Source organism: Salmo salar, chromosome ssa19 (genome assembly GCF_905237065.1).
Source record: "Salmo salar chromosome ssa19, Ssal_v3.1, whole genome shotgun sequence".
Lineage (NCBI taxonomy): Eukaryota > Metazoa > Chordata > Actinopteri > Salmoniformes > Salmonidae > Salmo > Salmo salar.
In genome coordinates, this window is record NC_059460.1 from 78,717,930 (window position 1) to 78,732,949 (window position 15,020).

General features: G+C 44.1%; 1 protein-coding gene across 4 annotated transcripts in view; it reads left to right on the plus strand.

Annotated features, from left to right (window-relative positions):
• Window positions 1-3,102: 3,102 nt before the first annotated feature.
• The window catches only part of LOC106603998 (solute carrier family 12 member 7), a 141,868-nt gene continuing 129,950 nt past the window's right edge, over window positions 3,103-15,020 (plus strand). For 2 of the 4 annotated variants that reach the window (XM_045702779.1, XM_045702780.1), the window contains exon 1: window positions 3,103-3,392. In XM_045702779.1, coding sequence (XP_045558735.1) covers window positions 3,239-3,392 — 154 coding nt within the window. In that variant the 5' untranslated portion in view covers window positions 3,103-3,238. The remainder of the gene's footprint in view (window positions 3,393-15,020) is intronic. The other 2 variants (XM_045702782.1, XM_045702785.1) reach the window with 1 other exon arrangement.

Genomic DNA, 15,020 nt, shown 5'->3' on the forward strand with positions numbered 1-15,020 from the left:
CAGACGACAGCGTAATATCTTAGGCTAGATGTTCTTATCAATTCCTTTCCAGTGGTGTAATCTTTCATCCCGGGTTAGCCCAGAACTAAAATCTGGTGTATTGCGGTCAGTCTCTCCTAGAATGTCTCTGCTCTTGCAGTTTTTTTCTTTGTGTCGCCTAACAGGCTTGATTTCTGTTAGGCGACACAGATGCCTATGCATTGCATACTGTATAATTTCCCAAAATAATTGTGCTTTGAGCTACTGTAATTTGACCATAGAGATGCATTTCACACTTTCATCTGACACATTTGGGTGTAGCTGCAACCACAGGCACGTCTGCTCCATGCCCGTGTTCTAATCTCTAACACAACTATCTTAAATAAGGAACACTTTACAGCCTACAGTAATTGATACCAGCTACCACTTAAGTTTAATTGAGTAAACTGGAAGTAAATTTAGCATCCTAGGAGGAGTGATGAATGACAAGCTACAGAAATGAAGGCCTTCACTGAGACCTGGACAAGTGGATCCACCCAATAATACAGCCAAGTCTTTGAGGAAGGAACTCACAGAATAAAACCACATAAAATGTATCTCTGTCTGGATTGTGGGTGGGTGTATTAGATCCAAATGGATCTGTCTATTTCAGACATTTTAATTATATGCTCTAGCAGTGTCTACTTCTGAGTGGTCTACTGGAAACCTTCCCCAGAAATATTCAAAATGATATAGTTCCTAGGCATAGTTTACAAACAGTCCACATGCACGTGACTCAAAAGACAGATAAAAGCCTCCTTCACTTGTAAACTCTAGTCTCCTGGGCCTAGTTAAAATGGAGTATAAAATGGAGTATAAAACACACTGTTAAAATGAAGGCAAAATGAATAGGCTAAACCCCCAAAGAAAGGCTAAATGAAAAGTCTCCAAATCCAGTAGGCTAAAACCCCAATGAAAGCTAAATGAATAGTCTCCAAATCCAGTAGTCTAAACCCCCAAAGAAAGGCTAAATGAATAGCCTCCAAATCCAGTAGGCTAAACATCCAAAGAAAGGCTAAATGAATAGCCTCCAAATAAGGTAGGCTAAACCTCCAATGAATGCTAAATGAATAGTCTCCAAATCCAGTTGGCTAAACCAAATTTCTTCACTTTGGGTTGCTCCCTCAATTCATGTAACTTGGTTGTAGAGCGAGGTAGTGGCCTCAGCACTCATCTACTGTACTTTCAGCAGTCGCCCTATGATGGAGACTAAGGAAAGTCCACACTCAGCTAACATGTTGTGGTGGCGTAAAGTTGCAGCCTGTATTGGGAACACAGGATATAAGAGGTGAGTGCTAATGTCTCCTAAACCTCACACTCACTATTCAATGTTTGATTAAATGCCACTCAAACTTGTTTGTCGTGTTTTAGTGGGCAGTTTTGTTGTTAGGACTTTGTTAGACCCAAGGGAGAATTAGCCTATCATGAACGCGAACAAAAAACAAACAGACGTGGTTTATTTATGTAGCCTATCCCTTGAATGAGTACTGAACAAAATATATAAATGCAATATTCAACAATTTCAAAGATTTTTCGGAGTTACAGTTCACATACGGCTCACTCCCCTCTATCTGATATACCTACTGCAGCCCTCATCCTCCACATACAACACCCATTCTGCCAGACACATTCTGTTAAAGGTCCCCAAAGCGAACACATCCCTGGGTTGCTCGTCTTTTCAGTTCGCTGCAGCTGGCGACTGGAACAAGCTGCAATAAACACTCAAACTGGACTGTTTGATCTCCAACTCTTCATCATGGACACTCTTACTGACAGTTGTGGCTGCTTTGTGTGATGTTTTGCTGTCTCTACCTTCTTGCCCTTTGTGCTGTTGTCTGTGCCCAGTAATGTTTGTATAATGTTTTGTACTGCTGCCATGTTGTGCTGCTGCCATGTTGTGTTGCCACCATGTTCTTGTGATGTTGTGTTTCTACCATGCTGTGTTTTCATATGTTGCTGCCATGCTATGTTGTCATCTTAGGTCTCTCTTTATGTAGTATTGTGGTGTCTCTCTTGTTGTGATGTGTGTTTTGTCCTGTATTTTTATTTTATTTTAAAATTGTAATCCCAGCCCCCGTCCCAGCAGGAGGCCTTTTACCTTCTGGTAGGCCATCATTGTGAATAAGCATTTATTCTTAACTGACTTGCCTAGTTAAGTAACGGTTAAATAAATAAAAATACAAATCAGTCAATTTAAATAAATTCAATAAGTCCCTAATGTATGGATTTCACATGACTGGGCAGGGGCGTAGCCATGAGTGGGCCTGAGAGGACATAGGCCCACCCACTTGGGAGCCAGGCCCCCCGCTACAGGTGAAGAAGCCGAATGTGGAGGTCCTGGGCTGGCGTGGTTACAGGTGGTCTGCGGTCTTGAGGCCGGTTGGACGTACTGCCAAATTCTCTAAAACGACGTTGGTGGTGGCTTATGGTAGAGAAATTAACATTCAATTATCTGGAAACAACTCTGGTGGACATTTCTACAGTCAGCATGCCAATTGCACGCTCCTTCAGCACCTGAAGCATCTGTGGCATTGTGTTGCATGACAAAACAGCACATTTTAGAGTGGCCATTATAATGATCATGCTGTTTAATCAGCTCCTTGATATGCCACATCTGTCAAGTGGATGGATTATCTTGACAAAGGGTAAAATGCTCACCAACAGGGATGTAAACACTGTGCTCAAAATAAGGTTTTTTGAGCGTATGGAAATTTTCGGGGATATTTTATTTCAGCTCATGAAACATGAGACCAGCACTTTACATATTGCTTTCATATTTTTGTAGACCCAGTAAGCACAGTATTTTGCACAGTATTTTGCTCATACAATGTTTTTCTCATAGGGCCTGCATTTATTTATATCAAGTTATTCACGTTTCAATAAAAGTAGGGTGGATATAGCTGTTCTAATTTCCCAAAACATGACAAACAATACTTTGTGTTATATCAATTCATCAACATAGACATTAACTGGTCTTTCATAACCAATTACCCAGTTGTGAATTATATTTACCCCGGTCTGCGAGCCCCCCAGCCAATGAGAGAACACTAAGGGATGGACACGCCTTGAGTGTAATCAATCGAAGGATTAGCGCGTCTCCTGTACATTATCATCCCGCTAGTCGACCAGACTGGGACTTTCAATCTCAACGAAAAGCCGGTTTCAGCCTGAAGCTTTTCTCCGCGGTGAGAAGTGTCATAAGGGCAGACGTAGGAGGGACATGAGCGAGAGGTTTGTGGTCGTCCGTGTCGGTCAGGGTGACGAAGGGGTCAAAAATGATCCTGTACCTGACAGCGGAGGGGCTGAAGGCGACTCCATAGACCCACACGATTCTGTTCCTATCCTCGAGTACAGTAGAGAGCCTAACAGATACGGTAAGATTTAGCCTGTCCCCGACTCCCGTTATTATCTAGTGGGAATTAGCTATGCATTTCACTTTGGGTTGTTTATGGTTACGTAACCCCGGGTGTCCTTACAGAACTTTATGTACGGTACTTCCCAGATACATTAGGCACGAGCTGAAATGAGCGTCTGCTTACCGTCCAGGGTACAGCACGTGTAATTTACCTATTCCGTTTTCTGAGTGATCATAGCTAATTCAAGATATCACTAATTAGCCTACTTCTCCATGACATCAACGCTCTTTTTGCTACATACGTGTTTCTGTTCTGCTTTTAATACACAACTGTAGTTGATGATAGTCATAATGAATTATTTTGTCACATTTTAATATTATCATAGCAATTATGTATAACATTAGCTTTTCCTGTTTGCGTCTCACCTACCACACGTCAGGTGTTGCATGGCAACAGGTTGTAATGAAATTGTCACTCCTCTAAAATTAGACTGAAATGTCAAAAAGCATCACCAGGGATAATCGTGTTGAAGAATAGATCATTTACAACCCTTACCCTATTTCAGCCAACAGTTGTCCTGAATATAGAAAACTGTGCTATAAGTGACCATATTCTCACAAATAAACTGCATCGCTACTCTAATTTTGGGAACCTATGCAATGTCTGGACACCTACAACCACTTGGATGTTCATGAGGAGGCTGTTTCCACTGTTTCTGAATATAGAAACAAAAGCAGTGAGTTCAGTATTTTAATTGGCTTTCCTGAGTGTATTTGGGGAGTGCCCAAGACTATTCAGAGTTATTGCGGCATGGGAAGCATGCTCATAGAGCTGTTATTAAAAGGGCAAGTTGGAACCTGGTTGGCGGTCATGTTTTTGATATGAAGATATTGACAGCCATGAAAATTAATTCAAACTGTCAAATGAAATGTCATGAAATGTCAAGAGAGAGAGAGAGAGAGAGAGAGAGAGAGAGAGAATGTGTGTGTGTTTGTTTCAGTGTGTGAAACGCATATAGAATAGTTTATGTTATCTCGGCTTGTATTTTCCAGTTCCCTTCTATTCAGGAATCTGCTTCCTCTATCTCCTTCCTTCAATAAACTTGATATTTTAATCAATGCTTTAATAATAGCTTCATTTCAACATTTAATCTATTCTAATGCATTTAGTGATAAGGGGTAAGTCTTTAAATCAAATCACCCTCTAAAGAAGATAGGATAATGATGGGTGGGGTAGGGGATAAGATGATACCTTGGCATTGAAATCATTTATCTTCTTCTTTGATAGATCAGTGTTTTCCCACATTACACTGATGGTCTTCAGAGTTTCAGCACACAAACCATAAGCCTATTTGGTAAAAAAAAAAAAAAATACTTTAAATGTCCTAAGGAGTCGTTTGTTTTCCCTAGCACTCAATACAACAAAACAGAACCAGAACTTTTTTGGGGATCCTCAAAACATTTCAAGGAGTGTTGCTTAGTCCATTGACATTGGAATTTGGACATTTTGAAAATAGGTGGCCCTATACCCCATCAAAGACCACCTACCCCATCAAAGACAATTGCCTAAAACAACTGATCACTCTTGACCCCAATCTACTGTGGTAGAAAAAGGGTTTTGACCAGCAGTTGCAGATTATACAGCAGTTATCAATATACTTATTTTTATAGGGCTTCTTGAATAGAGATTTCAATGACTTTCTGGAATTGATAGATTTTAAATGGAATTGGCCCTAAGTGTCAACCCTGCTGGTCTTCTATTGAGCACTGCACATTGTGGTCCGCTGTAACTCAGTTGGTAGAGCGGGGTCCTCTGTAGCTCAGTTAGCGGAGCGGGGTCCTCTGTAGCTCAGTTAGCGGAGCGGGGTCCTCTGTAGCTCAGTTAGCGGAGCGGGGTCCTCTGTAGCTCAGTTAGCGGAGCGGGGTCCTCTGTAGCTCAGTTAGCGGAGCGGGGTCCTCTGTAGCTCAGTTGGCGTAGCGGGGTCCTCTGTAGTTCAGTTGGCGTAGCGGGGTCCTCTGTAGCACAGTTAGCGCGGCCGGGTGCTCTGTAGTTCAGTTAGCGTAGCGGGGTGCTCTGTAGCTCAGTTAGCGTAGCGGGGTCCTCTGTAGCACAGTTAGCGCGGCCGGGTGCTCTGTAGTTCAGTTAGCGTAGCGGGGTGCTCTGTAGCTCAGTTAGCGGAGCCGGGTGCTCTGTAGTTCAGTTAGCGTAGGGGGGGTCCTCTGTAGCACAGTTAGCGCGGCCGGGTGCTCTGTAGTTCAGTTAGCGGAGCGGGGTGCTCTGTAGCTCAGTTAGCGGAGCGGGGTGCTCTGTAGCTCAGTTAGCGGAGCAGGGTGCTCTGTAGCTCAGTTAGCGTAGCCGGGTGCTCTGTAGTTCAGTTAGCGTAGCGGGGTCCTCTGTAGGTCAGTTAGTGGAGTGGGGTGGTCTGTAGCTCAGTTAGCGTAGCGGGGTGCTCTGTAGTTCAGTTAGCGGAGCCGGGTGCTCTGTAGCTCAGTTAGCGGAGCCGGGTGCTCTGTAGCTCAGTTAGCGTAGCGGGGTGCTCTGTAGTTCAGTTAGCGTAGCGGGGTCCTCTGTAGTTCAGTTAGTGTAGCGGGGTGCTCTGTAGTTCAGTTAGCGTAGCGGGGTGCTCTGTAGTTCAGTTAGCGTAGCGGGGTGCTCTGTAGTTCAGTTAGCGTAGCGGGGTGCTCTGTAGCTCAGTTAGCGGAGCGGGGTGCTCTCTAGCTCAGTTAGCGTAGCGGAGTGCTCTGTAGCTCAGTTAGCGTAGCGGGGTCCTCTGTAGTTCACATTTTACATTTACATTTTAGTCATTTAGCAGACGCTCTTATCCAGAGCGACTTACAAATTGGTGCAATCACCTATAATATCCAGTGGAACAACCACTTTACAATAGTGCATCTAAATCTTTTAAGGGGGGGGTTAGAAGGATTACTTTATCCTATCCCAGGTATTCCTTGAAGAGGTGGGGTTTCAGGTGTCTCCGGAAGGTGGTGATTGACTCCGCTGTCCTGGCGTCGTGAGGGAGCTTGTTCCACCATTGGGGTGCCAGAGCAGCGAACAGTTTTGACTGGGCTGAGCGGGAACTGTGCTTCCTCAGAGGTAGGGAGGCGAGCAGGCCAGAGGTGGATGAACGGAGTGCCCTTGTTTGGGTGTAGGGCCTGATCAGAGCCTGAAGGTACGGAGGTGCCGTTCCCCTCACAGCTCCGTAGGCAAGCACCATGGTCTTGTAGCGGATGCGAGCTTCGACTGGAAGCCAGTGGAGAGAGCGGAGGAGCGGGGTGACGTGAGAGAACTTGGGAAGGTTGAACACCAGACGGGCTGCGGCGTTCTGGATGAGTTGTAGGGGTTTAATGGCACAGGCAGGGAGCCCAGCCAACAGCGAGTTGCAGTAATCCAGACGGGAGATGACAAGTGCCTGGATTAGGACCTGCGCCGCTTCCTGTGTGAGGCAGGGTCGTACTCTGCGAATGTTAGCGTAGCCGGGTGCTCTGTAGCTCAGTTAGCGTAGCCGGGTCCTCTGTAGCTCAGTTAGCGTAGCCGGGTCCTCTGTAGCTCAGTTAGCGTAGCGGGGTCCTCTGTAGCTCAGTTAGCGTAGCGGGGTCCTCTGTAGTTCAGTTAGCGTAGCGGGGTCCTCTGTAGCTCAGTTAGAGGAGTGGGGTGCTCTGTAGCTCAGTTAGCGTAGCCGGGTGCTCTGTAGCTCAGTTAGCGGGGCCGGGTGCTCTGTAGCTCAGTTAGCGGGGCCGGGTGCTCTGTAGCTCAGTTAGCGGGGCCGGGTGCTCTGTAGCTCAGTTAGCGGGGCCGGGTGCTCTGTAGCTCAGTTAGCGGAGCGGGGTACTCTGTAGCTCAGTTAGCGGAGCGGGGTGGTCTGTAGCTCAGTTAGCGGAGCGGGGTGCTCTGTAGTTCAGTTAGTGGAGTGGGGTGCTAGCATGGATAGTAGGTTTGATTCCCAGGACCACCTGTACATAATGTTTTGTAAGTCAACTTACCTGGTAAAATAAGGGAACAATACATACATGACTGTATGAGTCGTGTTTGGATAAAAGCATCTGCTAATTGGCATTATTATTATTATTGTACATTAGGGACACATGCTACAGATGTCTGGGATGCCAGGCATTACAAAGGTTTTGATGAGGGCTCGCTGGTCTAGATAGAGTACTTCTGACTCGTGGCTCAACACAGTCACTGTCATTAGACACGTGTTGAGTCACTTGTTTCACAGAGCCTCCTGTAATTTATACACACTGTTGGCCCTGACCATGGAGAGAGAGAGACAAGTCTTGAGTGTTTTGAAATAAACTTATTTTCCACAGCCTGTGACTGTGTTCTCGTAGTAGCTGAGACTTTTCAACAGAGATCCCGATGACACACTGAGCGTAAATATATATATTGATTGCAATTGTTCTCGAATGAGTGAGCGTTCATGTGCAAAGGCTTAGCATTTCAATTGTTATAATTATCAACTCTGTAGTGTCTTCTCAGCTGACTCCAACCCCCTTTTGTCTAACAAGCCGCCATGCCGGTTTAGCCCACTAGGATGCATTCCTCTATAATTTCTTTGTAAACATATCTACTGTTTGTTATGCTTTTTATGTGAATTACCTAGTTAGTAAATAAATGACTTTAAGAAAATTGATGTATGGATGACTCATAGTGAAGACTGGGTTCGTGCAGATAACCAACAATTTACGATGTTTGGAATGAGACTGACGTGAGGTAAATAATTCATTAATTCGAAGACTAATTGATCAGATATTAAAATAATCTGATCAAAATAATTTGTAATCGGAATATTTTCCTTGGTGCCCCGACTTCCTAGTTAATTACAGTTGCATGATTAATCAGGTTAATCGCGTAATAATAATTACAGAGTTATTTGATAAATATGTCTTCAGTTTTAATGATGCCAAAGACACGACAAGGGGGAAATCAATTTCGAAGCCACACATCTCGGTCAGCATTTGTTTCGGCTAAATGGCAGCTTCTAATGCAGGAACTAAATGTTCTGATCCACACATTTGAACACAGTGAGGATAAACATACAAACATGGATGGCACTTGAGTCAATCACAGAACTGCTTCTCTAACAACAACAGTCTATCAGTTATGTTGCCTGAGGTGTCGGGTGTCTAAAAGATGTTGAGGGAGATATGTGGTGTCGGTGTCATGTCACACACGTCCCTATGTCTGGAGTATGTATAGGATTAGGCTACCCTGCTTTCTACACCCTGTCAAAAGTTGCTTGGTGTAGGATTGCAAAATGACGGGAACTTTCAATCAATTCCCTGGTTTTCCCGAAATCCCGGTTGTATTGTTCCCGGAATCAGGAGGGGATTGGCAGGAAATCTGTAATCCTCCAACCAGGATTTCTGGAATTTCCAGAAATTTTACAACCTTACTTGGGTGCCGCTATTAACGCTCTGGATGTGTAACTGGAGGACCCCCCCCCTCCCCCCCAATGTTTCTTTAGCCTACATAGATGTCCTCTTTTTGAAGATTTTCCAAACAGAAAGCTCAGTGGTTTAACTTTGAGGAATATTAAATCTCTAAGGTGATATGCTGTGAAGGTCACTAGGAAGTGACTGCCCCCCCAGCCTTGTAGTTTTTGAACTTTTGTAATCTTTTTGAATAGTCTTCAATGGGCAAAAACATAGTGCAATGGTCTTTTTAAGCTAAAAAAATAAAGGCATCTGGCAGGAGTAAATTCATCCACAAACACAAATATAATTATATACAGTACCAGTCAAAAGTTTGAAGAACACCTGCTCTTTCCATGAAAGCTATGATCCCTTATTGATGTCACCTGTTAAATCCACTTCAATCAGTGTAGATGAAGGGGAGGAGACAGGTTAAAGAAGGATTTTTAAGCCTCAAAACAATTGAGACATGGATTGTGTATGTGTGCCATTCAGAGGGTGAATGTGCAAGACAAAATATTTAAGTACCTTTGAACAGGGTATGGTAGTAGGTGCCAGGCGCACCAGTTTGTGTCAAGAACTGCAACTCTGCTGGGTTTTTCACGCTCAACAGTTTCCCATGTGTATCAATAATGGTCCACCCAAAGGACAACTGTGGGAAACATTGGCGTCAACATGGGCCAGCGTCCCTGTGGAACGCTTTCGACACCTTGTAGAGTTCGAATTGAGGCTGTTTTGACACCTTTTTCGACACCTTGTAGAGTTCGAAAAAAAATAAAAAATAATCCACTCCAGCCAAATTATGCAAGCTCCATTCCTCACTCCACTCTGCTCATATTCTCTTAACAAGTGACAAGTGGTCTGTGAGAACTGCAGTTGATTAACCAGATCCTTTCTCAAATGTCACCACACACATGGTATTGACTAAGCTGTCCACTTGACACGGAAGAAATTAAGCTTTCTTCTATTTTGTAACAGTAGTCACATACGTGGAGAATTTAGTGTTCTCTGAATGGAACATTGGCATGCGTTCTATCCTGAGCTAGAGAGGGAGGGAACAGAGATGTGAAATCCATTTAAAGCCCAGAGCCACTTCCTTTTGCTTAGTGGTTCCCAAACTGTGAGGGGCATGAGTGGTCGGAGGGGGGAACTGGGTAGTGAATCATCAGTTCCTCTTGTCACGTTAGTCATTGAATACCTTAGAGAGCTATTTATAACTTGTCAGAAATGTACTGACCACCGTGCCCATGTCCTGACCACCGAGCCCATGTCCTGACCACCGAGCCCATGTCCTGACCACCGAGCCCATGTCCTGACCACCGAGCCCATGTCCTGACCCCAGAGCCCATGTCCAGACCACCGTGCCCATGTCCTGACCACCGAGCCCATGTCCTGACCACCGAGCCCATGTCCTGACCCCAGAGCCCATGTCCAGACCACCGAGCCCATGTCCAGACCACCGAGCCCATGTCCAGACCACCGAGCCCATGTCCAGACCACCGAGCCCATGTCCAGACCACCGAGCCCATGTCCAGACCACCGAGCCCATGTCCAGACCACCGTGCCCATGTCCTGACCACCGAGCCCATGTCCAGACCACCGAGCCCATGTCCTGACCACCGTGCCCAGCTGTTTTTTTTTATTTAAGATTTTTTTTTAGCCCAGAGATATTGTTGTCATTTTTTTGGTCACTCAAATATCACATGAATACACATTATACATGGCAAAATGTATAGAATTGCAAGAAAACTAGCTTTAAAACTGCTAAATTGTCTTTGCAACCCATGACAATGTGTAGAATTGCAGGAATTAAGCTTTAAACCTGCAAAATCCTTTAGTAGTGGTGCTTTCGCCCAACGCAGGGAGTTGCCAGCAGTGTATTTCCTGTCATGGCCAGAGGGTGCCAGCAGTGTATTTCCTGTCATGGCCAGAGGGTGCCAGCAATGTGCCACCATTCATCTCAAACCCTGCTCTGTTTGAGTCCGCTGTGCTGGTTATGTTATGTGCTAAATGACACGCTGCTGTCACAGCATGTACTGTCTGTTTGTGTTGTCAGGGCAAGGATCCTCTTCCCCAGTATCAACACAGTAATTGACTTGGCCTGTAATCTTCTCAGTGGGGCAGACAGGAAGGGTAAATAAACATTGAGAAAGCTGAACCTATAGCCATGATTCACTGTCCCTGGGCTGTATGTAGTAATGTGGATCCATATAGCCATGTCTCACTGTCCCTGGGCTGTATGTTGTAATGTGGATCCATATAGCCATGTCTCACTGTCCCTGGGCTGTATGTTGTAATGTGGATCCATATAGCCATGTCTCACTGTCCCTGGGCTGTATGTTGTAATGTGGATCCATTTAGCCATGTCTCACTGTCCCTGGGCTGTACGTTGTAATGTGGATCCATTTAGCCATGATTCACTGTCCCTGGGCTGTATGTTGTAATGTGGATCCATATAGTCATGTCTCACTGTCCCTGGGCTGTATGTTGTAATGTGGATCCATATAGCCATGTCTCACTGTCCCTGGGCTGTATGTTGTAATGTGGATCCATTTAGCCATGTCTCACTGTCCCTGGGCTGTACGTTGTAATGTGGATCCATTTAGCCATGATTCACTGTCCCTGGGCTGTATGTTGTAATGTGGATCCATATAGTCATGTCTCACTGTCCCTGGGCTGTATGTTGTGACGTCGATCCAATAGAAACCATATAGTCATGTCTCACTGTCCTTGAACTGAATGTTGGGATGTGGATCCATTAGAAACCCTATCTGTCTGTGTTTCTGATGTTTCCCCATGGCTCGATATTTTCTATTCCGGCCTGCGCAAGCAATGTGATACAATCTGCTCTTCCAGGAATTGGCAGTAGATAGGATTCTTAGTTCTTACTCTAAAGGTAGGAACTTTATCTTGAAGTCCCATCCCCTACACTTTTTTCCCCTCCATCCCATGCATAGCCATACCGCATCAATAATTTCTGGTATGCTGTTTACCTAGCCTAGAAACCACCTACTCTACCTAATTAGCACTTTTACTATATTGACCAGGGCTCACTTGGAAAATACATGTAAATCTCATGTAAATCTCAAATACATGAATTCAAATCTCTAGAATTGTTACCAGAGAGCAGGAGCAATTCCTAGTTCATTTAAAACACATATCAACATGTTGCAAAACAAGTCATTGATAGCTTGCATGATAGCATGTGCTGCCTTTTTAAAGGAGACTGTCATGCAGGTGCCACATAATATTGTTAATACAAAAGTTCTAAAATATCTTAGGAAACACACCTTACAGAGTTACTTGTTGACCTTCTTGGAAAGATGGCATGATGTGACCTGAACACCTCACTGTTTAACCTTTTGGGGACCTTTGGCCCGGGTAAATTTTTTCCCAAAGCATTGTAGAATGTTTGTTTCCCAGGTATTATCCAATATCCACCTTGATTGCTTTTCCTTACCCGCCAAACCCCGCTGGAATGACTTCAGAATTCGAAGAGGGATTCTCTGCGTACACAAACAGAATCCTTCATGATTAGACATTCCTGTTGTCTCTCCAAGATCGCTCGGATATGATCTCCCTCACTACCCCTCAGGCTGTGGCAGAGTGTGGGAACTTTAGATGTCTGGAGCTCTAGCACTCAACACAACCTTGGGTAGTCTGCATGCTATGATACAGTCAATTCCCACAGTGGACATTGAGTCATCTGTGGATCTGAGAGGATCTGTTCAGGCTTTCTCAGCATTATCAGACATGGATGTGGATGCATATGCATGTGACCTTGTACTGGTGGAAAACACAGCAAAGCATTGGTTATCTTCTGCCCACTTTCATGGCCTAGGCTAACTCCCAGATGTGTTATTTACCTGGGTAGCTACAGAACTGCTGAGTGACTGAGGAATCTTCCCAGAAGAGGAGGGATATTATCTATTTCTGAACACACTTGACAGAGCCTGTCTGCTTAATGCAATTTGCAATCACTGATTCCCAGAACCTGTATCAGACTTGTCGGACACAATTGTGAAGAAGACAAGCTGAACAGATCAATGTTCAGTCGATATTCTACATGCTAGAACCAAAGACGGGAAAAACTTTGCATTACCTGCATACACAGCAGCTACAACTGCTTTACAACGGACAAGTAGTTTGAGGTAACACCAAGCACATGGACAGATTCTCTTTCATCGTGTTGTGGCTAGCTGAATACCTGAAGAAACACAATAACAGGACCCTGAGTGGCCAATGTGTACAGTACCCTTTTGTGTGATTACTTTTCATATCCTAGAAACGGACATGGGCTGCTGCTTGATATACAAGCGAAAGTGCGGCTCTTGAGGGAAACCCTTCCCCTAACATTTACTGTTGACATCCGGAGGCCGCATGTTTTTGAGCCAGATTGATCCTGCTAAACATCGGTGATGTCATTCTGAGAAGGGGGTAGGGATTGTATTCGACTCAGCTGTGAGAGAACAGGGCAGCTGTGTCCTTGTAGCCAGAACACTCTCCATCGGCCCGCTTTGGGGCTTATACTGGTCTAGGGCTGTTATTCTGCCTGTGGAGGAAAGGGCAGTCAAAATACTGAAATGATTTAACAGTAACACAGTACTTTGTGCTGTGGTCATTGATGTTCTCTGTGAAGTGACAGTTCCCATGGCTTCACACACAGAAACCTAGGTCGAAAAAAATACAGGTTAAGACGACATAATAAACACATTCATTGGACCAGTGCTGTTGGTGATTCTACAGGATTAGCATTGAAAACGCGACCAGCTATCAGGACATCAAGTAATACAGTGGCTGTTGATAATATGAAAAACTTTTAATGGAATAGAATGACCGTAAAACAGTTATGCTATGTGTTTGTTGAGAAGATAACTGAAATTCACTACGATTGTGTTTTGACGTCAAACTGCTAATATTCACTTCCAGTCATTGGTCCAATGAATTTGTTTATTTTCGAACGCTTCTGCATGGAATTATTACGTTGTCTTAACCATTATCTTTAAAGGCTGTAGACGTGGAGTCAGAATCACATGGTTACACTATCAAAACCTTTCAGGCGCCATGGGGGAGAGGGTGTCTGTTCGTCACGGCCTGAAGGGGCTGTCTGGGTGACAGTGCCAACCCGTCTGAATCACACTTGAGTGATAAGCAGGACGAATACAGTTTTACTGGCGGTTACCCCTCTCACTGGGACTGATAACTGCACATAGACAGGAAAACTGAAATCTATTTTACCTAATTTTTACCAGCATGTCACCTGTGCAAATATAAAAAACTCTTGATCACCTTCACTCCACACACAGCGAGGCATACAAAGCTCTCTCCAGCCCTCCATTTGGCAAATCTGACCATAACTCTATTCTCCTGATTCCTGCTTACAAGCAAAAAGTCAAACAGGAAGTACCAGTGACTCCCTCAATATAGAAGTGGTCCGATGAAGCGGATGCTGAACTATAGGACTGTTTTGCTAGCACAGACTGAAATACAGTGCATCTGGAAAGTATTCAGACCCCTTAACTTTTTACACATTTTGTTACGTTACAACCTTATTCTAAAATGGATTAAATCGTTTTTTCCCCAAAATTTTTCCCACATTTATAAAAAAATAAAGATCTGAAACTACATTTACATAAGCATTCATACCTTTTACTAAGTACTTTGTTGAAGCACCTTTGGCAGCGATTACAGCCTCGAGTCTTCTTAGGTATGACACTACAAGCATGGCACACCTGTATTTGGGGAGTTTCTACCATTCCTCTCTGCAGATCCTCTCATGCTCTGTGAAGTTGGATGGGGAGCGTTGCTGCGAAGCCATTTTCAGGTCTCTCCAGAGTAGAGGTCGACCGATTTTATGATTTTTCAATGCCGATCCCGATTTATTGGAGGACCAAAAAAAGCCGATACCAATTAATCTGCCGATGTTTTATTTTTGTTTTATATACATTTGTAATAATGCCAATTTCAACAATACTGAATGAACAATGAACACTTTTATTTTAACTTAATATAATACATAAATAAAATCAATTTAGGCTCAAATAAATAATGAAACATATTCAATTTGGTTTAAATAATGCAAAAACACAGTGTTGGAGAAGAAAGTAAAAGTGCAATATGTGCCATGTAAAAAAGCTAACGTTTAAGTTCTTGCTCAGAACATGAGAACATATGAAAGCTGGTGGTTCAATATCCCCAGTTCCTCAATATTCCCAGTTAAGAAGTTTTAGGTTGT